This window comes from Hylobates moloch, unplaced genomic scaffold (assembly GCF_009828535.3).
Source record: "Hylobates moloch isolate HMO894 unplaced genomic scaffold, HMol_V3 SCAFFOLD_15, whole genome shotgun sequence".
Lineage (NCBI taxonomy): Eukaryota > Metazoa > Chordata > Mammalia > Primates > Hylobatidae > Hylobates > Hylobates moloch.
The window spans coordinates 77,278,416-77,305,067 of NW_026652290.1; the positions used below are offsets into that span (position 1 = coordinate 77,278,416).

The 26,652-nt window shown below is 44.4% G+C and overlaps 1 protein-coding gene and 1 pseudogene across 1 annotated transcript in view; both read right to left on the reverse strand.

Moving 5' to 3' along the window:
* Positions 1-886: 886 nt before the first annotated feature.
* The window catches only part of MSH2 (mutS homolog 2), a 305,392-nt gene continuing 279,626 nt past the window's right edge, over positions 887-26,652 (reverse strand). The window contains exon 15 of the mRNA XM_058428244.1: positions 887-2,534. Within this exon, the coding sequence (XP_058284227.1) occupies positions 2,474-2,534 (61 nt within the window). The 3' untranslated portion in view covers positions 887-2,473. The remainder of the gene's footprint in view (positions 2,535-26,652) is intronic.
* On the reverse strand, positions 4,675-5,246 carry LOC116483564 (nucleoside diphosphate kinase B-like; annotated as a pseudogene).

Genomic DNA, 26,652 nt, shown 5'->3' on the forward strand with positions numbered 1-26,652 from the left:
CTGCTTCATCTTTGCCTCCTTCTGGTTCAGGTGGCAGGTGAATTCCTCTGGAGGCAGCTCCCTTCCCACTGATTTCCCGGATTTTCCAGGTCATCATAGAAATGTGGCCTCGGAAGACCCCTCTAGTAGGGACCACAGGCTCTCCCCAGGGTCCCGACTCGGCTTTTTCCTAAACCCTCCTTTGGGAACCACTGCTCAGAGCATGCTCAGGCCACTGTGTTCTCTTGAGAGCTATGTCCTTCTCCCAGCATTGCTTCACAGAAGGAGGAGGAGGCAGTTCATTTTCTCCCTGACTTCAAGCCTCTGGCACAGCCAGACCCCTGGGAAGCATTCACTGAAGCTTCCCAGGCCTTTCTCAGCATGAATATTTTACACCTCTGCAGTAAACTCGATTGTTAAAGCAAGGAATAGAGTAGTCCATGCCACACTGTTGCACACTGGCCAGGAGTTTGGGGATATAAAGACAGTGGGGAAGGATGGGGCTTCTCATTTCTTGGGCCTGGTGTAAGTCCCAAGAGCCAGGAGCTCCATTATCCAAGGGCAGGAGAAGATGGATGTCTGAGCCCCAGACGAGAGCAAATACACTTCGCCAACTTTTTGTTTTATTTAAGCTCCCTATTAATTGGATGATGCCTAACCTCATTAGTGAGGACAGATCTTTACTTAGTCTACTGATTAAATGCTCATCTTTCACAGAATTACCTACAGACACACCTAGAAATAATGTTTTACCAGTCATCTGGGCATCCCTCAGCCCAGTCAAGTTGACACCTAAAATTAATCATCAGAATGCCTCATAGAAGATGCTCAATAAGTGGGGAATGAATGAATAGCCCTGTATTCATCTGCTTGGGCTGCTGTAATGAAACATCATAGACTGGGTGGCTTAATTCTACAGACATTTATTTTATTTTCCCTCGTTCTGGACACCTAGCAGTCCAAACCAAGGTGCTGACTGATTTCGTCGCTGTTGAAGGCTGTCTTCCTGCCTTGCAGATGGGCTTTTTTTTTTTTTTTTTCTGTGTTCTCACGTGGAAGAGAGAGAGACAGAGATTGAGAGAGTGCGCTCTGGTATCTCTTCCTCTTTTTGGGGAGTTGGGGCTGTGTTGGGAGGGACAGGGTCTTGCTCTGTTACCCAGGCTGGAGTGCAGTCCTATCACAGCTCACTGCAACCTTGACCTCCCAGGCTCAAGCCATCTACCCATCTCAGCCTCCTGAGTAGCTGGTACCACAAGCACATGCCATCACACCTGGGTTTTTTTTTCTGTAGAGATAGGGTCTTGTTATGTTGCCCAAGCTGGTCTTGAACTCCAGGGCCCGAGCGTAGCTCCCACCTCAGCTTCCCAAAGTGCTGAGATTATAGGCTTGAGCCACTGCACTCAGCCTCTTCCTCTTCCTCTTCTTGTAAGGACACCAATTCTATCGAACAAGGGCCCCACTCTTATGATCTCATTTAACTTTACCTCCATAAAGGGACTGTTTTCAAATATAGTCACGTTGAAGGTTGGGGCTTCAACATACGAATTTGAGGGGGACAGAGTTCAGTCCATAGCAGGCCCCTTAGCTCTCCCACTGGACAAAGAAAATAATAATGACAATATAACCAAAAAAAACTGAAGGCAAATCCGTGTACACTGAGAATGATTGTTGGGTATTTCCCTTGGCTGGTCATGGGAAACCACCAAAGAGGAGAAATCTACCAGCGTGTTTCTGTGAGCTTTGGTGGTGGTTTGATTTGGACACAGTGGGGCCTTGGAAGTGGCCACAATAGGCTCTCAGGTGAGAGGAAACACAGAAGGGAGGTAGCTTACTACAGAACAATCATGGCCTAATAACATCTGGGTGATTATACGGGTTGCACCTCAGCTGTCTACACACTTTAGCATCAGCAGATCTGTCCATGGCTGTCTCTGCTTTTCCAGTTGGTTGGGCATTTCTCTGGCCTGAGATGGTCACCTGTCAGAATCCTTTGAGCATCTTGCCAGAATTCAGCAGTTTTTGTCTGTGCACCAGGAGGATGCTGCAAGGAAGCTGGGATTCTCTGAAGATATGTGTATTGCTCAAAGTAGACTTATGATTATGGAATCATAATTTCCTTATACTTTTATCTAAAATTATACATGAGCCCGCTGAAGAAGAAAATTGGCCACAAAAGGCAGTCAAAAACATTTGCACAATAACCAAATGCTTAAAAGCACATATCTTTTACAAGGTAATTCCTGCAGAAATATTAATTATTTGGAACATTTCACTGCAGAGCAGCTGGGGTTTGTTGGAATAACTTACAAATCCAGAGGAAAGCAGTGAGGACTGAGCCACCAGAACAGAAGGAATACTGCCAGCCCTGAATCTTGGAGCATGGGTCTGTTCCCAGCCAATCAGAACTTGTTTCCTGGCTCACTGTGGAAGCTTCTAGCCTTCAGAAACCCACAGGTGAATCACAGCCGATGACTTGAAGGGGTGGCGGTGGGATTCAGCAAGAGAACAAGAGCTGGAGTCCAAAAGAGGCTGCACACAAGAATTTTGTATCTTTCCTAAACCAGGAAAAAAGAAGGCAAGAGGTAGGGAAAATGAACCAGGCAGTGGGCCTGGATGTCCTCAGGAATTCTAAGTGCTGCCCTGAAGCAGAGCCTCCTGCCCACCTCTCCAGCTTCCTCTCCTACCACTGAATTTTAAGCTCCAACAACACTAGAGGACTTAGAATTCCGGCCCACACCAAGCTGTGCCTTGCTTCTGTGTCTTTGCTCAAGCTGTTCCCACTGCCTGGAATGCCTTCCCTCTCCCACTTCTCTTCAGCTGGCTGACTCCCACCTACCCCACGAAACGCAGCACAGGTGGCCCTCCCCCAGGAAACCTTCCCTGACCCCCAGCCCCTTTAGCAGGCACAGCTTTCTGAGCACAAGGTCTACCTTGCATTACGGTTGTCTGTGGGTGGACTGTCTTTTCCCCTCAGGTCTGAGTGCTCAAGCAGATCGTGGTGTATTCATCAGTGTATCCCAGTGCCTCACACATATTAGGCACTCAATGTACGTTGGCTGAATGAATGTTGATAGAGAGGGACTGATGGGGGCAAAAGCCTGGCAGCAGGACCTACTTTGCCTGGGTGAAATGCAGCAAGGCTAAAAGTCACCATTCGGGCCCAGGGTCAAAAAGACAGGCCTGGTGTACCTCCTCCAGTCGCTTATCTAGACAAAGGATACAGGTCACCAAATAACAACCATAATTTTATTATTTTTATTTTTAAATATTATATAATACAAAGTAGAGATGGGGTCTTGCTATATTGTCCAGGCTTGTCTCAAACTCCTGGGCTCAAGCGATCCTCCCTCCTTGGCCCCTCAAAGTGCTGGGATTATAAGCATGAGCCACCGTGCCCAGCCAAGAATAACTTTTTTTTTTTTTTGAGACAGAGTCTTGCTCTGTCACCCAGGCTGGGGTGCAGTGACATGATCTTGGCTCACTGCAACAGTGCAATCTCAGCACACTGCAACTCCTGACTCTCAGGTTGAAGTGGTTCTTGTGTTTCAGCCTCCCAAGTAGCTGGAACTGCAGGTGCCCGCCACCATGCCTGGCTTATTTTTGTATTTTTAGTAGAGGCGGGTTTCACCATGTTGGCCAGGCTGGTCTTGAACTCCTGACCTCAGATGATATGCCCGCCTCAGCCTTCAAAGTGTTGGGATTGCAGGTGTGAGCCACTGAGCCCAGCCCCAACAATAATTTTAAGAGTTCCTTTTTCTCCTTTTATCCGCAAGTAGAACATACATGGCCCGAGGCTCCTGCAAAGAAACAACCTCTAGGCTGGGCGTGGTGGCTCATGGAGGTGGGCAGATTGCTTGAGCTCAGGAGTTCAAGACTAGCCTGGGCAACATGGTGAAACCCCATCTTTACAACAAATACAAAAATTAGCTAGGTGTGGTGGCACATGGCTGTGGTCCCAGCTACTTGGGAGGTTAAGGCAGGAAAACTGCTTGAGCCCAGGAGGCAGAGGTTGCAGTGAGCTGAGATCGCACCACTGCCCTCCAACCTGGATAACAGAGCAAGACCCTGTCAAAAAAAAAAAAAAAAAAAAAAGGAAAAACAAACAGAACCTCTAGAGCAGGAAGGGATATTGGAGTTGGTCTCACTCAGGCTATATAATTCAAGTGGGGAAGGTGAGACAGCAGGGTGGGGTGGGGGTTGGTTAAGGGACTTGCCTGGTCCCATAGCAAGTTAGTGGCAATGTTGGGACTAAATGCCAAGTCCCTGATTCCCCAGTTCCACAGTGTGTTCCCGTATCACTGATGCACGGAGCATGGATGGAGATGAATGGAGTAACCACTACCTGGGACAACAGACATCCATCCTACAAATGAGTGCCAGATGAGGCTGTCAAGGCAGGTGGGAGGAATGACAGGCTTGGGAGCTGCTGCACCTTAGGAGCTGTGGGAAGCCAGCAAATGATAGCGGTCCAGCACCGTCCAACAGGAAGGTAATGCCAGCCACTTGTGTCACTTTAACATTTCCAGTACACACATTTTTAAAAGTAGAAAGAAACAAAGTAAGTTTTTCCTCCAGTTTCCAAAGGCTTTATTAGTAAAGAAAGATTGATCCTATTGCCTCCAAGTCAATGGGATGAAGAGCTGTGTCTAGGGACACAGCAACGGCGTTGAAGCAGACTGCTACTTTGACCTCCTCTTATTCATAGATCCAGTCATAGGCACAAGACTTGTAGTCAACCAGTTCTTCTTCTTTAAGCCATTTCTTTTCCAGCACTTTGTACTGAATCACTGCCACCAATGACGTTCCCGCCTATTTTGGCGCAGAAGTCCCTGCGAATAATAGTCCCTAGCATAGAGCCCACTGGATCGGTCTCCCCAAGCATCCTTTGCCCTGTCTTTGCTGCATTCGGCCCCTCCAGGACCATGGCCACAACCTGCTCTGAATTCACGTACTTCACTTATATTGAGTGCCTAATATGTGCCAGGCACTGGGATACACTGATGAATACACCACAATTTGCTTGAGCACTCAGACCTGAGGGGTAAAGACAGTCCATCCACAAAACGGACCTTGTGCTCAGAAAGGTCCGGGACGAACGGGTGGTCTTTCAGGTTAGTGTAGTGCTACTTAAGGGGCTCCTCGGAGGCCCGAAGGAACTTCTTGGTCACCAGGTAGAATCCCTTCTGCTCAGAGTATTTGATGATTTCACCCACCAGGCTGTGCTGAACACCACTAGGCTTGATAATGATGCTCTCAGCGTTGGCCATGGCCTGAGGATCTGACAGTGTCAGGTGGTGCGGGAGACGAGACTTGGAGTCAAGAAATTATTATTATTATTTTGAGATGGAGTTTTGCTCTTGTTGCTAAGGCTGGAGTACAGTGGCGCTATCTCAGCCCACCGCAACCTCTGTCTGCCAGGTTCAAGCAATTCTCCTGCCTTAGCCTCCCGAGTAGCTGGGATTACAGGCATGCGCCACCAAACCCAGCTAATTTTTTGTATTTTTTTTTTTTTTTTTTTTTGAGACAGAGTCTCGCTCTGTCGCCCAGGCTGGAGTGCAGTGGCGTGATCTCGGCTCACTGCAAGCTCCGCCTCCCGGGTTCACGCCATTCTCCTGCCTCAGCCTCTCCGAGTAGCTGGGACTACAGGCGCCCGCCACCACGCCCGGCTAAGTTTTTGTATTTTTAGTAGAGACGGGGTTTCACCGTGGTCTCGATCTCCTGACCTCGTGATCCACCCGCCTCGGCCTCCCAAAGTGCTGGGATTACAAGCGTGAGCCACCGCGCCTGGCCTAATTTTTTGTATTTTTAGTAGATTCGGGGTTTCACTATGTTGGCCAGGCTGGTCTCAAACTCCTGACCTCAGGTGATCTGCCCACCTCAGTCTCCCAAAGTGCTGGGATTACAGGCATGAGCCAACATGCCCGGCAAGAAATTATTTTTAATAATATATTGGCTGGGCCTGGTGGCTCATGCCTGTAATCCTAGCACTCTGGGAGGCCGAGGTGGGTGGATCACCTGAGGTCATGAGTTTGAGACCAGCCTAGCCAACATGGTGAAACCCCGTCTCTACTAAAAAGTACAAAAAAAAATTACTAGGACACAGCGGCAGGTGCCTGTAATCCCAGCTACTTGGAAGGCTGAGGCAAGAGAATCACTTGACCCCAGGAGGCAGAGGTTGCAGTGAGCCGAGATTGCGCCGTTACACTCCAGCCTGGGAGACAGAGTAAAACTCTGTCTCAAAAAAAAAAAAAAAAATAATAATAATAATAATAATATATTTAACTCAGTATATCCAAAATGTCATTTTAACATGTGATCAATATAAAGTTATTGATGATATTTTACTTTTTTTTCACAGTAAGGCTTTGAAATCTGATGTGTATTTTACACTTTGTATATTTTGTACTGGCCACATTCCAAGCACTCAACAGCCACATGTGGTGAGTGGCTATCTTACTGGACAGCGTAATGTAGGACAAAAATATTTCCTCTACCCTTTCCGAGTTTTCAGCTGGAGCCTTCCGTAACAAAAGACAGACTAATAACAGAAAAACAAACAGAAGTTTATTAACATGTACATATCATGTACACACAGGAGACACCCAGAAAAATGATGAAATCTCTAAGAGGTGATTTAGAATTCAAGCTTAAGTACTATCATCTGTTGATGACTGGTTATGGGAAGATGACCAGGAAGAGTATGGTAAACAAGAGTAAGATTTGGTTGGTTTTTTTTTTTTTTTGAGACAGAGTTTTGCTCTTGTTGCCCAGGTTGGAGTGCAGTGGTATGATCTCGGGTCACTGCAACCTCCACCTCCTGGGTTCAAGCTATTCTCCTGCCTCAGCCTCTCGAGTAGGTGGGATTACAGGCCCCCACCACCACACCTGGCCAATTTTTTGTATTTTTAGTAGAGATTGGTTTTACCACGTTGGCCAGGCTGGTCTCGAACTCCTGATCTCAGGTGATCCAGCCGCCTTGGCTTTCCAAAGTGCTGGGAATACAGGCAAGAGTAAGATTTGTTGTGCAGATTTAACTCAGTGCCTTCACCAATGATAATGTAAAGCTATTTTTCATATTGAATGAGTAGAAAATGCCTCTTGAAGGCCAGGCATGTGGCTCACACCTGTAATCCCAGCAATTTGGGAGGCTGAGGTGGGTGGATCACTTGAGGCCAGGAGTTCAAGACCGGCCTGGCCAACATGGTGAAACCCTATCTCTACTAAAAAAAAAAAAAAATACAAAAAAATTAGCCGGGCATGGAACCCAGAAGGCGGAGGTTGCAGTGAGGCGGTGTCACACCACTGCACTCCAGCCTGGGTGACAGAGCGAGACCTTGTCTCAAAAAAAGGAAAAAAAAGAAAATGCCTCTTGTAAACATTTTTATTTGATGTTTCTTCCCTCTCCTTTTTTTTTTTTTAGACATGGTCCCTCTATTGTTCAGTCTGGTCTCAAACTCCTGGGCTCAAGTTATCCTCCTGCCTCAGCTTCCCAAATAGCTAGGAATACAGGTGTGTACCACCATGCCCAGCTAGTTTTTTCTTCAATAAAATTTTATGTAAAACATTTCCCAGAGTGAACAGTTCTAAAGTTTTGGGGTGGATCAGTAAAATTTAAAAATTAAACAAAACAAAGAAAGAAAGATACAAAGAAAACTCAATACCGTTAGGTGACCAAAAGCACATTAAGGAAAGATTTCCAAAACTTGGAAATAGGGAAAAGGGATTACTACCTTTCTTCTCAGGGTGCTGCTGGGCTTTGTCCAGTAAACGTACCCAAGGATTATCTGATTGGCTAGGGGTGTGTGCCTTTGTTTGAATTGCTACTCTATTGAGTACAGTATTTAACTAGAAGACTAACTGGCAGAAAATGAGTAGGAATTTAAGTTAATTTTGTCCTATAGAGATGCTGATTATTTCTGTCCTTTAGAGAAGACAGTCCCAAAGGTGACAGTTAATGTAGAATATAAACCAGTTTTCACTGGGCACAGTGGCTCACACCTATAATCCCAGCACTTTGGGGGGCCGAAGCGGGGTGGATCACCTGAGATTGGTAGTTTGAGACCAGCCTAGCAAACATGGTGAAAACCCGTCTCTGCTAAAAATACAAAAATCAGCTGGGCATGGTGGTGGGTGCCTGTAATCTCAGCTACTTGGGAGGCTGATGCAGGAGAATCACTTGAACCCAGGAGGCAGAGGTTGCAGCGAGCCAAGATTGCACCACTGCACTCCAGCCTGGGTGACAGAGTGAGACTCAGTTTCAAAAAGAAAAACAATTATCCAGTTTTGTATCTAAATTGGCAAACTTTTGCAAACATTCTTTCTTTTAGCCACTATAAAGGCTTCACTCTAATTCTCTTTGAACTAGCCTTACCATTTTGCTGGTTCCTTCATTAATGAGTTAACTAAACATTTGACATGTGCTCATTTTTTTATTTGCATGAGATTCATGTTTTTTTTTTTTTTAACTTTTTGAGAAGTATACTTTCTCACTAAGGTTGGCAAGGTTTATTCTGTCAAGTAAAAACAGAAAATTTATACCATCTACTATCTCCATAAAAGTAAATAGATTTAATACAAAAAATGAAGGCTATAATGGGAGGTAAAGGACAATATTTAAATGGGTAGTGTAGGAGACCAGAATGTGCCACCCCAAAATATGCCTCTTTGGCATAAAGGCTATTTTGAGCTGATTATTTTGAGAAACAGCAGACACAGGAGAAGCTCTAAAAACAGAGTAGAAGTTACCCTTTTGTAAGGGAAATTTACATCTACAAAGAAAATCTCCATTTGTAAGGGTGTCTCCCTCTCTGCACCAGGAAGAGCAGGGTAACTAAATCATAGGAAACTCTTTTCAATGGATAAGGCACCAAATTAAATCTGCGCAATAAACCTTAATCTTGTTTACCATGCTTTTCCTGGTCATATCCTTATAACCAGCATCCCCCATAACTCTTTTTCCTTTGATTTTTAGCTGAAGATGCAATATAAGCCTGAATTCTAAGCTACCTCTTGGAGAGTTATACATTTTCTCCGGGCTATTTCCCATGTATAGGAAGGAAATTAAAATATCTCACCCCAAGATATACTTCTTTGACATGTTTTGAGACGGCTGTTCAGAGGGCCTGCAAACAGAAGTAGCTCTGCAAAGCTGTCTTTGGTGCGGAAGATTTGCATCTGCAGAGAAAATCTGCGTTAAAGCAGCCATTTTTCTCTGCATTTTCTCTTTCCTCTAAAGCCTTCCCTTCTCTGAATCTAGGAAAGATTAACTGAGAGTCTTGTAACCACCCAGTGGGTTCACCTTGTTCACTGCCTAGACAGAGCGAATTTATCAAGACAGGGGAATTGCAATGGCGAAAGAGTAATTCATGCACAGCCGTCTGTGTGGGAGACTGGAGTTTTATTATTACTCAAATCAGTCTCCCTGAGCATTCAGGGATCAGAGTTTTTAAGGATTATTTGGCAGGTATGGGTTCAGGAAGTAGGGAGTGCTGATTGGTCAGATTGAAGATAAAATTACAGGGGGTTGAAGTGAGTTCTTGCTGACTTCTGTTCCTGGATGGGATCGCAGGGCTGGTTGAGCCAGATTAGCAGTCTGGGTGGTGTCATCGGCTGCATTGGAATGCAGGGTCTGCAAAATATCTCAAACACTGATCTTAGGTTTTGCAACAGTGATCTTATTCCCAGAAGTAATTTGGGGAGGTTCAGACTCTTCCAGCCAGAGACTGCATGGCTCCTAAATCATAATTTCTAATCTTGTGGCTAATTTGTTAGTCCTACATAGATAGACTGGTCTCCACGCAAGAAAGGGTTTTTTCCAGAAAGCGCTATTATCAATTTTCTTGGTTCAGAGTTTAAACTATAAACTAAATTCCCTCCCGAGACTAGTTCAGCCTACACCCAGGAATGAACAGACAGCTTAGAGGCTAGAAGCAATATGAAATCAGTGAGGTCTGATCTTTTTCACTGTCATAATTTCCTCAGTACGATTTTTGTAAAGGCAGTTTTGTAATGCCTAACCTTGTTTTTACTAACCCTGTTTTTAGACTCTCCCTTTCCTTTAATCACCTAGCCTTGTTTCTGCCTGAACTGACTCTCCCTTAGCTAAGAGAGCCAGACAGACTCCATCTTGGCTCTTTCACTGGCAGCCCCTTCCTCAAGGACTTAACTTGTGCAAGCTGACTCCCAGCACATCCAAGAATGCAATTAACTGATAAGATACCGTGGCGAGCTATATCCGCAGTTCCCAGGAATTCGTCCGATTGATAACGCCCAAAGCCCCGCATCTGTCACCTTGTAATAGTCTTAAAGCCCATGCACCTGGAACTGTTTACTTCCCTGTAACCATTTATCCTTTTAACTTTTTTGCCTACTTTACTTCTGTAAAATTGTTTTAACTAGACACCCCCTCCCCTTTCTAAACCAAAGTATAAAAGAAAATCTAGCCCCTTCTTCGGGGCCCAGAGAACTTTGAGCGTTAGCCGTCTCTTGGCCGCTGGCTAAATAAACGGACTCTTAATTCTTCTCAAAGTGTGGCGTTTTCTCTAACTCACTCAAGTACAACAGTTTCAGCCTGACACCTTTAAAAGTCTGAAAGTGTAACCACCTGATGGGTTCTTCCTGCCCACTGCACAGGCAAAACCAATTCACTGAGGCCACAGCATTGCAATAAAGAAAGAGTTTAATAGATACAAGGCTGACCACACCACGTGGAAGACTGAATTATTACTCAAATCAATCACCCTGAAAAATTCAGAGGTTAGGGTTTTTAAGGATAGTTTGGCAGGCCAGGGAGCCTGTTTCTGGGTGGGGCCACATGACCAGGTGGCAGAGATCAGCACGTCTCAGTGGAGCCATTGGTTCATCGGTAGTCAGAAATGCGAAAACCTGAAAAGATATCTCAAAAGACCAATCTTGGCTGTGCGCAGTGCCCCGTGCCTGTAATCCCAGCACTTTGGGAGGCCAGGATGGGCGGATCACCTGCGGTCAGGAATTCGAGACCAGCCTGACCAAAATACTAAAATTAGTATTAGCCTACTAAAAATACAAAATTAGCCAGGCGTGGTGGCACATGCCTGTAATCCCAGCTACTCGGGAGGCTGAGGCAGGAGAATGAGTTGAACCTGGAAGGCGGAGGTTGTGGTGAGCTGAGATCGCACCATTGCACTCCAGCCTGGGCAACATGAGCGAAACTCTGTCTCAAAAACCAAAACAACAACAACAAAAGACCAATCTTAGGCTCTATTAGGTTGGTGCAAAAGTAATTGCAGTTTTTGTGATTAAAAGTAATAGTGATGTTATCTGCAGGAGTAACTGGGAGAGTTGCAAATCTTATGATCTCCAGCATAATGGCTGGTAATTGTTTATGCTTACACCTTATCAGAATTCAGCCTGCTCACATCCTCCTAACCTGGTAGTCTCTCATTAGCTTTACAAAGGTGATTTAGTTTTGGGTAAGGGTTATTATCATTTAAACTATAAACTAAATGTCTCCCAAAGTTAGGTTGGTCTAAGTCCAGGAATGATTAAGGGCAGTTTGAAGGTTAGAGGCAAGATGGGGTTGGTTAGGTCAGACCTCTTTCACTGTCATAATCTTCTCACTGTTAGAATTTTTGCAAAGGTGGTTTCAAAAGAAACATTTATCATCTATTCTGAGGACTGCTACCTGTGAGGTTTCATCTGCATAATAAGACCACCTTTGCTAGTCAGGCCTCCTCCCCCTCCCAGAACCTGTTTTGCCACAACCAAAGCCCCCATTCTTTCTGGAAACTCAAGATGACTTACAAGCTTCAGAACCCCATTGCATGGTAGGGATAATCACTCTGTGGTTCTCTCCCATATGCACGTTAATAAATTTGTATTCCTTTTCTCCAATTAATCTGCTATTGTTAGTTGATTTTTCAGCAAACCTTCAGAGGATAAAGGGCAAGTTTTACCTTGGGCCCTGCAGTTTTGGCGCTGTGAGTAGGACACCAAAGCTCTGCTCTTCTGGAAGCTGCAGTCATGGGAACCTGGGACCCGATGAGAGAGAAGAAAGGAAGAAACCGGTCAGGCAGGCAGAGTGAATCCTTAGTTGAATTCTTTCAAACAACAGAACGGCCTAAAAAAATCATGCTGGAGGCTGGGCGCGGTGGCTCACGCCTGTAATCCCAACACTTTGGGAGGCACAGGCGGGCGGATTACGAGGTCAGGAGATCCAGACCATCCTGGCTAACACGGTGAAACCCCGTCTCTACTAAAAATACAAAAAAAAAAAAAAAAACTAGCCAGGCGTGGTGGTGGGTGCCTGTAGTCCCAGCTACTTGGGAGATTGAGGCAGGAGAATGGTGTGAACCCAGGAGGCGGAGTTTGCGGTGAGCCGAGACCACGCCACTGCACTCCAGCCCGGGCGACAGAGTGAGACTCCGTCTCAAAAAAAAAAAAAAAAAAATCATGCTGCAGGCACAGATAAGGGAACTCGTACAGAGGGGCTTCCCTAAGACATGCCCACTGCCGCATAGATAAGAAAGGCTACACAGGTGGCTTGCCCTTGCAGACATGCCTGCAATGGAAAATTCCATCCCCTGACACATGCGCAGTAAGGAGAATAAAGCAATATGGAGTAACTCAAGCTAAGGGCCCAGGTGCACATTAGGAGAATGAGGTGGAGCTACCAGAAATTCACACCTTATGCAAATGAGATGCCTAGCCCTCATAGATTTCTTATAAAAGCCTTTGCATTCAAGTGTGAAAAGGGCAGCCCTCTTCTGGGCCCCCTCTCTCCTTGGCTTTTGGCGGTACCAGGGAGTAAGCTGTACTGTGAGAAAGAACTTGATCTTTGCACGTGTGATGGCTGGCCAGTTGCTGATGAAAGCTGCAGTTTTAGAGGTGGCTGATAACGGTTGCAATGAATGGTTATTACTGCAGGGGGCTACTTGCTTCTTTGCACGTTTACTTAAGAAAGGCATGGTTTGAACACTTAGAGGCTGTAAGAGCAGTCACCACCAACGGACAAGATTCCCATGGGAGGTGGGCTGGTCACAAAGTGGGCTGATTGGCAGTGGGTCACCCACCAGCTTCGGGGGAATACCTTTGTGGTGAGGTGCACTGTGGAAGTGTTGGGCAGCCTCCTTCTGTGGTATTTTCCTCTTTTTAGGGTCTTGGGTTTCAGTGTAAAAGTGGAATCTTTGATTTTTTTTTTTTTCTTTTTTTTTTTTTTGAGACAGAGTGTCACTTTGTTGCCCAGGCTGGAGTGCAGTGGGGAGATGTCAGCTCACTGCAACCTCCGCCCCCTGGGTTTAAGCGATTCTCCTGCCTCAGGCTCCTGAGTAGCTAGGATTACAGGCTCCTGCCACCGCGCCCGACTAATTTTTGTATTGTTAGTAGAGACAGGGTTTCACCATCTTGGCCAGGCTGGTCTCGAACTCCTGACCTCGTGATCCACCCACCTCGGCCTCCCAAAGTGTGGGATTACGGGCGTGAGCCACCGCGTCCGTCCGGAATCTTTGATTTTTAAAGATCTAGATGTTCTGTTTTCCCGCTGTGCCTGCCTTTCATATATTTTATTACTGGGCCCTAAAAACTGCAAATGCTCTGTTGGCCCTCTTCTCTTTTTTTTTTTTTTTTTTTTGAGATGGAGTCTCGCTCTGTCACCCAGGCTTGGACTCCTGGGCTCAAGTGATCCACCCATCTTGGCCTCCCAAAGTGCTGGAATTACAGGTGTGAGCCACCACTCCTGGTTGATCTAACTGTCTTGTGGTTACCCAAGACCACGCTTCTGTCTGTAAGTTCCCCAATAAAATCACCTCTATGATGACAAGCTGGAGTTGTCTGCCTCCTTCTTCAGTTTCCTGGCTCCTTCTGCTTATCAGGGTCACTTTGCATATATGACCCTTTCACAAGACACAAGTTAATGTGACTTTAGCAGTCTTTTGGTTTATATTTAATTTTTTTTTTTTTAGACCAAATCTTGCTCTGTCACCCAGACTGGAGTGCAGTGCTCACTGCAACCTTCACCTTCTGGATTCAAGGAATTCTCCTGCCTCAGCCTCCCTTGTAGCTGGGATTACAGGGGTGCACCTCCATGCCCAGCTAATTTTTTGTATTTTTAGTAGAGACAGGGTTTCACCATGTTGGCCACGCTGGTCTCAAATTCCTAACCTCAAGTGATCCGTCCGCCTCAGCCTTCCAAAGTGTTGGGATTACAGGCGTGAGCCACTGCACCCGGCCAAGGACTAGTTTAATATTGTTGGTTTAATAAAAAAAAGAACTATGTCTTTTGAAATATCAGCAAACTATACATGTATTTAACTTCAAAGTTCTTGCTTTTTTGATACTTGCCTAACATATAAAAATAGTTAATAAAAAATTTAACTTGAGATAATGACTAGATTTGTTTCATGTCTCATACAATTTTTCAAACGCAATTGTTAAGAATAAATAAATGTAAATGAGATAAAAGTTTACAAATGGACTTTCTTTTTTTAAGACAAGGTCTTGCTTTGTTGCCCAGGCTGGAGTGCAGTGGTACGAACATACCTTACTGCAGCCTTAACCTCCGGGGCTCAAGCAATCCTCCTGCCTTAGCCTCCCAATGTGTTGGGATTATAGGCATGAACCACCTTGCCTGGCCTACAATAAACTTTTAATAATAGTTACATTTTATAATGTGTTTTCTTAAAAAGGTTTCTCAGAGGCAAGTGTGGTGGCATACGCCTATAGTTTCAGCTACTGAGGAGGCTGAGGTGGGAGGATCATTTGACTCCAGGAGTTTTAGTCCAGCTTAGGCAACAAAGAGACCCCTGTCTTCTATAGAGAGAGAGAAAGAAAGAGTTAAAAAAAAGTTTCTAAAATCTTTTTGGTAACTCTATACCCTTAGAGTTTTGCTGAGACAAATTAAATAATACATATTTTTAGCTGGGCTTGGTGGTACATGTCTGTAGTCCCAGCTACTTGGAAGGCTGAGGTGGGAGGATCAATTGAACCTGGGAGATCAAAGCTGCAGTGAACTGTGATCACACCACTGTACTCCAGCCTGGGCGACAGAGCCAGACTCTGTCTCAAAAAAAAAAAAAAAAAAAACAAGAAAAAAAAAACAAAAACGAAAAACAGATATCCAGCTATGGGCAACATGGCAAAACCCCCTCTCTACAGAATATGAGCCAGGCATGGTGCCACATGCCTATAGTCCCAGCTACTCAGGAGGCTGAGATGGGAGGATCACCTGAGCCCAGAAGGCTGAGGCTGCAGTGAGCTGAGATTGCACCACTGCACTCCAGCCTGAGTGACCGAGAGAGAGACTCTGTCTCAATAAATAAATAAATACATAAATAAAAAGAAATTTAAGAAATAAAAGGAATGATAAAGTGGAATGCATATAAAAAGCTAAAAGAAAGAGAATAAAAAATTGTAAGAGGTTCTAAAAGGTTTATGGAACTCTTATTGTGTATGGTCAAACTGATTGAAGTTGGGTGAATTTGTTTATAAGGTTTCATTAAAATTAGCTTTGGCATTAATAATACACTGATGCAAAGGTAGAATTTTGAATAAGATTTTCATCTAGTATTAATAAGGGATAATAATAGATTTTTGTTTAAGTATTCTGAAAAAAATGAGGGGAGAGGGAGAGACAGACTTTGTTTGCCTCATGCTGTCTTTATTAGGTCTTTTGATTGTTGGGAAAATGTGTCTCTTCTCTATCAAAGAGTAAAGTTTTTGCTTTTTGAAATCTTTGAATTATCACTTTGGTTCAATGAATGATTATTATTTTACAGTGACCTGTGATCCTATTTTGATAAAATGTTTTAAACCTTTCATATTTAACAAACTTCCTAAAATTAAATTTCAAGTTCCAAAAAGAGCCGCTGGAAGTTCAAGAGAGACACATTAAGTTTATTTTGTATGTAAATATCACACAGGAAGCATTGTCAAGTAAGAAATGGTGTTTAACTTTCTCTGAGTTCTATTTGTATAAATGTGTTGTTATGTGTTCCAAAATTGCGTGAGATTCCTAAAATTCTGATATGTCTTAGTAAATGTTCTCAATTATAATGATTATTATGTTAAATTTTTGTATGTCACAGAAATAACCAAATTTTTTTTTTTTTTTTTTGTCAATCACATCTTTTTTTTTTTGTTTGAGACAAAGTTTCTTTCACTTTTGTTGCCCAGGCTGGAGTGCAGTGGTGTGATCTCAGCTCACTGCAACCTCTGTCTCCCAGGTTCAAGCAATTCTCCTGCCTCAGTCTCCTGAGTAGCTAGGATTACAGGCACGAGCCACCACACCTGGCTAATTTTTATATTTTTAGTAGAGACGGGGTTTTATCATGTTGGCCAGGCTGGTCTCAAACTCTTGACCTCAGTTGATACACCCTCCTCAGCCTCCTAAAGTGCTGGGATTATAAGCGTGAGCCACCACGCCTGGCCATTCCTGTTGTTTTTATGTTACAAAATTTATCAGCAAGAAAATAATTTAAGATGATGGCTAGCTGTTTATGTCTCATGGAATTTTTATGATTAATCCAAGCAAGATTGTTTAAAAACAACTGAGTTAATTTATAAGCTTCTATCTCACATCTGTTTATCTTTTCACCAATCATTATGTTTTGTAATATGTGTATTTAAAAATAATTCTCCAGGCTGACCATGGTGGCTCATACCTCATGCTTGTAATTCCAGCACTTTAGGAGGCCAAGGTGGGAGGATTGCTTGAGCCTAGGAGTTTGAGACTGCCTGGGCAACACAGTGAGACCCTGTGTCTACAAACAAATTAGTTAGCTGGGCGTGGTGGCATGCACCTGTGGGCCCAGCTACTGAGGTGGCTGTGATAGGAGGATCACTTGAGCCTGGGAGGTCAAGACTGCAGTGAGCTGTAATCGTGTCACTGCACACCACCCTTGGTGACAGAGCAAGACCCTGTCTCAAAAAATGATGATAATTATAATAATTCTACAACTCTCTTTGGTATCTTTCACCTTTAGAGTTTTGCTAAGTAAAATGATGGATATTCATTGCATTCATAGATTATATCCAAACAAGGAGATATACTGAAACATTAATTGCCTCACATAAGTATATACTTATCTATTGTTCACTTACTACAGAGGAATGAATGATATTTGGTTAGCAAACATGTCCTGTGCCACACTGAAAAATTGTATTATTTTAAAAAATAAGCAAAAACACCTCTATGTGCATATTTGGTAAGAAAAGTAGGATGTATTTTTGAAAAGAAAAGGTATGACCGGGCACAGTGGCTCACACCTGTAATCCTAGCACTTTGGGAGGCCAAGGAGGGCGGATTACCTGAGGTCGGGAGTTCAAGACCAGCCTGGCCAACATGGTGAAACCCCGTCTCTACTAAAAATACAAAAAAAAAAAAAAAAAAAAAGAAAAGGTATGAGGCATGAAGATGCGTTTTTGCTGAGGAAAAGGAGAGTAATTCAGTTTGGAAGTCCCTCCCCTATAGCATGGGAAATGCTCCCAAAGAGGCATTTCCTCTGCAGGGGTGGGCACTCAAAAACAAAGGAAGTCGCTCAGCCTAGACAGTCTCTGAGATGTAAATGACTCACTTCTGATGAGGAGGCGTCCAAATAACTGATCCTTCCAGACCACTGCTCTTCCTTGACTCTTCATCATTTATTCTTTCTTTCTTTCTTTTTTTTTTTTTTTGGAGATAGAGTCTCGCTCTGTTGCCCAGGCTGGAGTGCAGTGGTGCGATCTCAGCTCACTGCAACCTCGGCCTCCTGGGTTCAAGCGATTCTCCTGCCTCAGCTTCCTGAGTAGCTGGGATTACAGGCACCCACCACCATGGCTGACTAATTTTTGTATTTTTAGTAGAGATAGGGTTTTCTCATGTTGGCCAGGCTGGTCTCAAACTCTTGACCTCAAGTGATTTCTCCCACTCCTGCCCCCGCTTCCTCCGCACACATCAGCCTCCCAAAGTGCTGGGATTATAGTGAGCCACCGCACCTGGCCATTCATTCTTCATTCAACAGGTAATCAGCAGCAGGAAATGGCCTAAACAGGGATGTCCGAGAGAGAACACAGTCACGGGTTCTTAGTTTCTGTTTCTGGTTGGGCTAATGAAGCCCCTTCTTCATCTCTCTTTTCTGCTTTTCACTAGAGACAGAAACTAAAAACCATGGCTTCAGGTTGCTAAAAGCCTAAAACAAAACAAAACAAAACAGAACATGAACAACAAAATAAGGTGGGTTGGATGAGCTTGGCCTGCAGGGTGGAATTGGTGGATGTACTGAGGAATGGATCAGGAAGTCTGTGCTGGTTATTGGTATTTTGCCTGTCAGCTCCAAAGCCATTCTTTTTTGCCTGCTCTGTGAAAATGTATCTGGGCCTTTTAAGTATTTTTTTATTTTGTTCCTTTGCCATCTGGCACTTAATTGTCAGTAGAGGCCAGGGAAGAATGAATGCAGGAGGAAAAGGGTTTTGCTTCCTGGTTCCAGTGCTAGCTCTGCAGGCCCCTGTGGTGTGCGAGGCCTGCCCCAGCACCAGGCTTCTGCGGTGGATGTGGTTTCCCAGTGCCTCATGCCAGCGGCAAGGGTGGCTTCTCCAGCACAGCTCCTTCAGTGCTTGAAGCTTCTCCAGACTCCAGCAGCACACCTGGATTCCTCAGTATCTGTCTCTTGCAATGTATAATCAGCAGCACCTAGTACAGTAGCTTTCCCCTGTATCCATTTCTGATGGTTTTGTAGCGAAGTGTCTGCACCGAGTTATTTCCCTGTGAACAGCCTTCTCCCTTGCACCCCAGAAGACAGATTTCTAGTGTGTTCCACTGGCATGGCACGTCAGTGAGGTCTCTGATATTTAGTGAGTCACAGCCATGTTTCTCCAGCAAGGCCTATATCTCAGCCCAGGGGTAAGTACTCCATCTCAGCCCTGGGGTGGTGGCTTTTTATATTATATTTGTCATGCACATCCATGTAAAGAGACCACCAAACAGGCTTTGTGTGAGCAATAAAGCTTTTTAATCACCTGGGTGCAGGTGGGCTGAGTCCAAAAAGAGAGTCAGCAAAGGGACTTAGGGATGGGGCAGTTTTATAGGATTTGGGTAGACAGTGGAAAATTATAGTCAAAGGGGCTCACAAGGTGCTCAGTGGGGGAGCTTCTGAGCCAGGAGAAGGAATTTCACAAGGTAGTGTCATCAGTTATGGCAGGAACCGGCCATTTTCACTTCTTTTGTGATTCTTCAGTTGCCTCAGGCCATCTGGATGTATAAGTGCAGGCTTGGGCTCAGAGGCCTGACAATATTTATCTGCCATTATCACATCAATTATATCTGCCATTCCTATATTCTTTTGAATTCTCTTTATTTCTTACTACCCAACCTCTGGTTACTCTGTCTAATTCGATGTTATGGTTAGTAATTCTTTGTTTTTTGGTTTTTTTGATATGAAATCTCACTCTTGTCCCCCAGGCTGGAGTGCAATGGCGCGATCTCGGCTCACAGCAACCTCCGCCTCTTGGGTTCAAGTGATTCTCCTGCCTCAGCCTCCCGAGTAGCTGAGACTACAGGCACCTGCCACCACGCCCGGCTAATTTTTGTATTTTTAGTAGAGACAGGGTTTCACCATGTTGACCAGGATTGTCTCGATCTCCTGACCTCATGATCCACCCGCCTCGGCCTCCCAATGTGCTAGGATTACAGGTGTGAGTCATCATGCTCGGCCAAATCACCACTTTTCTAAAAAAGAGGCCACTTTAATCTCAGAAACAAGATAGAGACAGTATGCTTGTCCAGAAAAGCTGTCCACAGGGACAGATTCCCCATTCCTGAGCAAGCCTATTCTAATAAAAATAGAGGCAGCAGTTACTGGACACATTAATTTCCCTAATGGAGTCTCTTTGGTTTCAAGGCTGGGCCTTTGCTGCTCTCTCCCAGAGCTGGCACTCTGGTGGATGGTGCCAGGCTGAAGTGGATACTCTGAAGAGCTGATGGTGCTTGGGCAAGGCCAGGAGGAAGTGGGGGGGATGCCCAGGGTCTTGCAGGCAGGGCAGAGCACCCAGTGGGCTTCCTCACATGGTTTTTGGGGGATGCTTTCGGGGCAGACAATCTTCTCCATGCAAGTTGAGCAATGCATTGGATCTCGCTGGCTTGGTTATTACCTTCCTTTTGAGAGACTAAGTGAAGAGAAAAATACTTGTTCTTTTTCCTGAGCATAAAAGATGTGTTCAGAGGGAAGAACTATTGGTACTCACCCCTACCATCTGCTAAATCTTAACTGAGATGGATTACCTACAGGTGAAGATAGGGTGAGAACCCAGGGGCTGTGGGAAATGGAAGGGAGTAGGGGAGTGTTGAACATCTTGGGATCTGGGATATCTCTAAAAGAACTAGGCCGTGTGAGGGGAGGTGGGCAGCCCTAGAAGCCTGAAATTTCACGGAATCCAAAATATATTTGCTGTTTATATACGATTTTATATATGACATATAATTTCATATATATAAAATTTAAAAAAGAAAAACTAAAAAAGGCAAATATATATATATATTTGAAACCTCTAAATATGGCCAAGATTACTACCTTTACTGTTTTTGTTGTTTGGGGTTTTTTATTTATTTTTTATTTTTTTGAGATGGAGTCTCACTCTGTTGCCCAGGCTGGAGTGCAGTGGCACAATCTTGGCTCACTGCAAACTCTGCCTCCCGGGTTCATGCCATTCTCCTGGAGCCTCAGCCTCCAGAGTAGATGGGCCTACAGGCGCCTGCCACCACGCCCGGCTAATTTTTTTTTGTATTTTTAGTAGAGATGGAGTTTCACTGTGTTAACCAGGATGGTCTCAATCTCCTGACCTTGTGATCCACTCACCTCAGCCTCCCAAAGTGTTGGGATTACAGGCGTGAGCCATAGCACCCGGCCTGTTTGGGGTTTTTTAAATGCTTTTTTTTTTTTTTTTTTGGTGTTTTTTTTTTCTATTCACTACCTCTACTTTTAAACACTATTTTATTAAGGTGAATATGCCTTTGTTTGGTTTTGCTATTTACTATTAACAGCTCAGATTCTGTGAAGTAGCATATTAACCTGAAGATATGAGTGTTACAGAAATGCGTGTAATTTATGTATACAATAAAAGATAACCCCAAAGCTTTCAATTTACTGTTCTATAGGGTATTAACATATATATATAAAAAATATATATGCAATCCTATTTTAATGTTTCTTTATTAAATTGCCTATAAATACGCAACTTCTCAAATGCTGCTTTTAAGTAAACTTCATAATTTGAGGTAATTATAGATTCCCATGCACTTATAAGAAATAATAGAGATCCTGTGTATCCTTTACTCAGTTTCCTCTAACAGTAACATCTTACACAACTGTAATGCATGATCACGACCAGGTTTGACCTTGATACAGTCAAGATGCAGAGCAAGTTCATTACCACAAGGATCCCTCGTCTTGTCCTTTTACAGCCTTACTCACTTCCCTCCCCTCCACCTTAACAAAGACTTTCTACTTGACCAAACTTTAGTCAGGCGCTTTTTTTTTTTTTTTTTTGAGATGGAGTCTGGCTTTGGCTTTGTCACCCAGGCTGGAGGGCAATGGCACGATCTTGGCTCACTGCAACCTCCACCTGCCGGGTTTAAGCAATTTTCCTGCCTAGGCCTCCCGAGTAGCTGGGACTACAGGCATGCACCACAACGCCCAGCTAATATTTTGTATTTTTAGTAGAGATGGGGTTTCACCGTGTTGGCCAGGCTGGTCTCAAACTCCTGAGCTCAGCTAATCTGCCCTCCTTGGCCTCCCCAAGTGCTGAGATTACAGGCGTGAGCCACCGTGCTTGGCCTAGTCAGGCTCTTCTGAGCTATCTTCTCAACTAGTCTTCAACCATTGGGCTTCCCTGTCCATCTTTGCCTTGCCCAGTTTTAGCAAGAATCCTGCTAAATTGGTTTAGCCAGAACCCCTACCCCCTATATCTGACCACATTTCCTATTCTCCACCACTCCCCAGGTGACATCTGGTCACCCTGGTCGGTCTCCATCAAGAATCCTGTAAGGTCTTTTTAACCAGAATCCCCTTGACTCTTTTTTTTTTTTTGAGACAGAATTTCCCTCTTGTTACCCAGGCTGGAGTGCAATGGTGCAATCTGACTCACTGCAGCCTCTGCCTGTCAGATTCAAACCATTCTCCTGCCTCAGCCCCCTGAGTAGCTGGGATTACAGGTGCCCGTCACCATGCCCGGCTAATTTTTATATTTTTAGTAGCGACGGGGTTTCACCATGTTGGCCAGCCTGGTCTCAAACTCCCCAACTCAGGTGATCCGCCTGCCTCGGCCTCCCAAAGTGCTGTGATTACAGGCGTGAGCCACCACGCCCAGCCTCCCTTGACTCTTGTTATTTTCTCTTAGTAATTTTTGATCCACTGACCTTTAGCTATAAATCTCCAGTTGTTCATGTTGTATTCGGAATTGAGCCCAGTTCTATACCAAGGTATCTTTCCTATACTGTAATAGTCCTGGATACAATCTGTTTTTACTGCTCTATCATCTAGCTCTGATTTTCTTCCTCTCTCTCTAAGAGACATGGTCTTGCTCCATCTCCCAGGCTGGAGTACAGTGTCACCATCATAGCTCACTGCAGCTTCGAACTCCTTGGCTCAAGTGATCCTCCTGCCTCAGCCTCCCGAGTAGCTAGGACTACAGACGTGCAGATCTGCACCCAGCTAATTTTTTTTTTTTTTTTTTTGGTAAAGAGGGGGTTTGCTGTATTGCCCAGGCTGGTCTCAAACTCTTGGCCTCAAGTGATCCTCATGGCCTCAAGCAGTCAAAGTGCTGGGATTACAGGTGTCAGCCACCATGCCTGCTCCTACAATTGGTCTTTTGAGATGTTTTTCAGACTTTTGCATTCTGGTAACAGACTGACCACACCTGGACCTGTGACTCATAACTCAACTGGTCCTGTGGCCCCCACCCAGAGGCAGATGCAACATATGGGGACCATTTTCCTCACTTCTCTGATATTTAATTTCCAGCCAATCAGCAGCATTCCCTAGCCCTATGGCCACAAAATTTTCCATAAAATCTCTGGCCTCTGAGTTCTTGGGGAGGCTGATTTGAGTGATAATTCCAGTCCTGCCACTTGGTGGCCTTACATTAATTAAACTCTTTACTGAAATACTATGGTCTCTGTGAATTGGTTTCATCTGTGCAGTGGGCAGGACGAACCCATCGGATGATAACAGATGGAGAGAATGAGGCCTAGATGATTTCTAAGAACCTCACAGCCCTGTCATCTCTCAAGTGATGACATACATTTTGAGCTGCTGGTACAGATTGTGGTGGCTTGTAAGGGTGGAAAGTGGGGAGCAGCAATACAGTAACAGGAGAATATAGGACTGACACCAACCACCAGAAACACACCATGAAATCCATGGATGGTTTTAAGGGCCTTGCAACTTGAACAAGCTAATGCTTTAACAGTTTGGCCTGTGAAAGAAAGGCACATTTCCACTGAAGCCTTTGAAATGGCATCTCAGTGGCTTTCCTGAAAACCCTGACGTTCTGATGGATTTGAAGTAACAACCGAACATTTCGGGCTGAGGCCCCGACATACAGCTGCTGTCAACACCCAGGTAGTGATCCCCAAAACCACAATAAATTTTCACAAGTGTTGTTCAGGGAACATCAGACCTGGAGCTGAGAGATGCATCCACTGCTCCCTTTAGAAAGCCCTAAGAGAATTCGAAGGACTTATGCCTTCAGATGGCCCCAATCTCGGGAGCAAGGATCATTACTTTACAACTAACATAAATGAAATGAAACCTGGCTGGGCACAGTGGCTCATGTCTGTAATACCAGCACTTTGGGAGGCCAAGTTGGGCAGATCACCTGAGGTCAGGAGTTTGAGACCAGCCTGGCCAACATGGTGAAACTCCATTTCTACTAAAAATACAAAAAATTAACCAACTGTGGTGGTGGATATCTGTAATCCCAGATACTCGGGAGGCTGAGGCAGGAGAATTGCTTGAACCCAGGAGGTGGAGGTTGCAGTGAGCCGAGATCGTGCCACTGCACTCCAGCCTGGGCAAAAGAACGAGACTCTGTCTCAAAAACTAAATAAATAAAAAAATAAACAAAGTAAATGAAACCCAATGGGTTGAACCTTCACCATACAGTAGATAACATATGGAAATAGAAAAGAGGAAAATTCATCTTTTAAGGTCCAGCTTACTTCCTCTATGATGCGTTCCCAGACCACTACAGACCACAGGGATTCAATCATTTTTGTTTATCAATTTAACAAATGTTGCTTGCCTTTCTTCTAAGTGCCAGGGACTACGCTATCATGGAAAATAAGACAGTCCCTCACCCCCAGGACCAACCATTGTGGATGAATGGGCATCCAATGATATTATCATCACCACAATGGCTGCCAGTTACCAGACACTTACTGTAACCCAGGTACTTGCTAAGGTGTTAAGTACATACTTCAGTTATCTTCAAAATACCCGGAGAATATGGAAATAAGTATAACCAAGATATTCTATTTGTCATTTTGGGAAACAAAATAAGGACACTTCTCTTTTAATATTCAAACTGGTATTTCAGAATTCTCCTGAAGATCCCACCCTTTTGCGATGAGTTCCACAGCCCACTCAGTCCCAGGGGTCAGTCCTCACAGAGAAGTGTTGCTTGCTGCTATCCCTCCCATGCAGGGTCACCACTGAAAGTGTTCCATCCTGCCTGGTCAGACCCTTCCCCATCTTTGACGGCTGATTCCTGGAGTGCAGCCGGCTCTGTAGGCAGTCACTTTATGGATGTCTCTCCTCAGTGTCATGCTCACCTAAGTAGCCAGATGCTACTATAGACTGGACTCCTGGTGTTTGCTTATATAAACATACATGAACATGCATGTATGTACATACCTTTCCATTTCGCCAAGAAAATTGAAGCAAGAACATCTTCAGACTCTGTCATCACTTCAGTTACCCACCTACCTGCATCAGTGCCATGACCTCGCCTTCCTGGCTATTACTGTAGATGAACTGCCTCTGTTTTCATAAAGTTAATCTTCCCTTTCCACTTGTGCCTGAGCCCCTGCTCTGCCCATCAGTTCAAGAACTCAGCAATGGTTCCTCCTCCCTCCATCAGCATACTGTCTTCTCTACTGGATCACTCTCCATAACATACAAATATTATGAAAATAATATTTTCTAACAAATATTATAAATATGATTTCTCAGCTAAAAAAAAGTTGCTTTTCTCTGTTGATCCATATCCCCCTTCAACTGCTACCCCATTTCTCTCATTGAGTCCTCTCCGTCCATTTTCTTTTGAACCTTCCAATCAGGTTTATACCCCCTCCACTGAATTTTGAGCTTGCCAGTGCCCTCCATGTTGCTAAGTTTCACTCAGTTCTCAGGTTGCATTTTCCTTGACATATCAGGAGTATTCAATGAAGAGCATTTTTTTTTTTTTTTTTGAGACAGGGTCTTGCTCTGTCACCCAGGCTGAAGTGCAGTGGCGCGATCTCAGCTCACTGAAACCTTCGCCTCCCAGGTTCAAGAGATTCTCATGTCTCAGCCTCCCCAGTAGCTAGGATTACAGGCACCCACCAACACACCAGGCTAATTTTTGTATTTTTAGTAGAAACAGGGTTTCACCATGTTGGCCAGGCTGGTCTCAAACTCTTGAATTCAGATGATCCTCCTGCCTTGTCCTCCCAAAGTGCTGGTATTACAGGCGTGAGCCACTGCAACAAAGAAGTTTAATAGGGTTACAACGTTTTCAATGTAAGGCTGGCTGAAGAGTTACAATGAATTAACTAATTAGTTACAGTATGGTTTCCCTCACTATGGCTTGTTTTCTTTCTTTCTTTCTTTTTTTTTTTTTACATCTGGTTTTCATTTTCTTTCCAACTCGAAAGGGTATATTTAACATTCCATCTTAAAATGTGGTAGCTATGAAGTCTTTGTGTGAGAAAGGTAAGAGGGAGATTAATTGATAATGAAAGTCAACCAAAAAAAAAAAAAAAGAAGAAGAAAGAAAGGAAAAGAAAGTCAACAGTAAGAGGAAAGGGGTCTTCCCTGGCACCCTTCAGCCATTACAGCATTTTACAAAACAATGTAGGCAAGGAAGAAGGCTTAATCCACAATCAGAGAAAATAAAGATTGCGACTGCCTAGGTTATAGCTGCCTGTCATGGGACTCAGGATTTTAATCATTCTTTAAAGCTCACAATAATTTATTTTTCCAACAGCTTAGATTTTGAATTTCTTGTTTTCTCATGACTGGGGTCTGGGAAGGGTTTTGTGCACTGAACAACTCCACAGGAAGGGGCTCTGTTTTCACCATCGACCATGAGAACGGCGCCCCCTGGAATGGTGCAATATAGAGGCCTTATATTGAGCTCTCTGCTGATTTCAGCCATTAGGATCATCAAACACTCTTTACCTACCCAGAGTCTAACACTCACCAAGCAACCTCTGGTGACCATTTGGCTTTCCATGTGCTTGTCTCACCTGTCAATCTTTGTGAGCTTGGCTATGTGAGATGTTCTGTAGAGACTGATCACTTCTGGGTACACAAGCAATGAATTTCGGGCCTAGGAAATGAAGCTCCAGATGGAGATGTGATGCCCTCCCAAAAGTCTTGCCCCCTTTGCACCCTTTCCCTGGGTGACTTCTTTCAGTTGGAATTGCTTGCCTCCTTCAAACTGACGACAGATTCAAGGGTTCCGGCA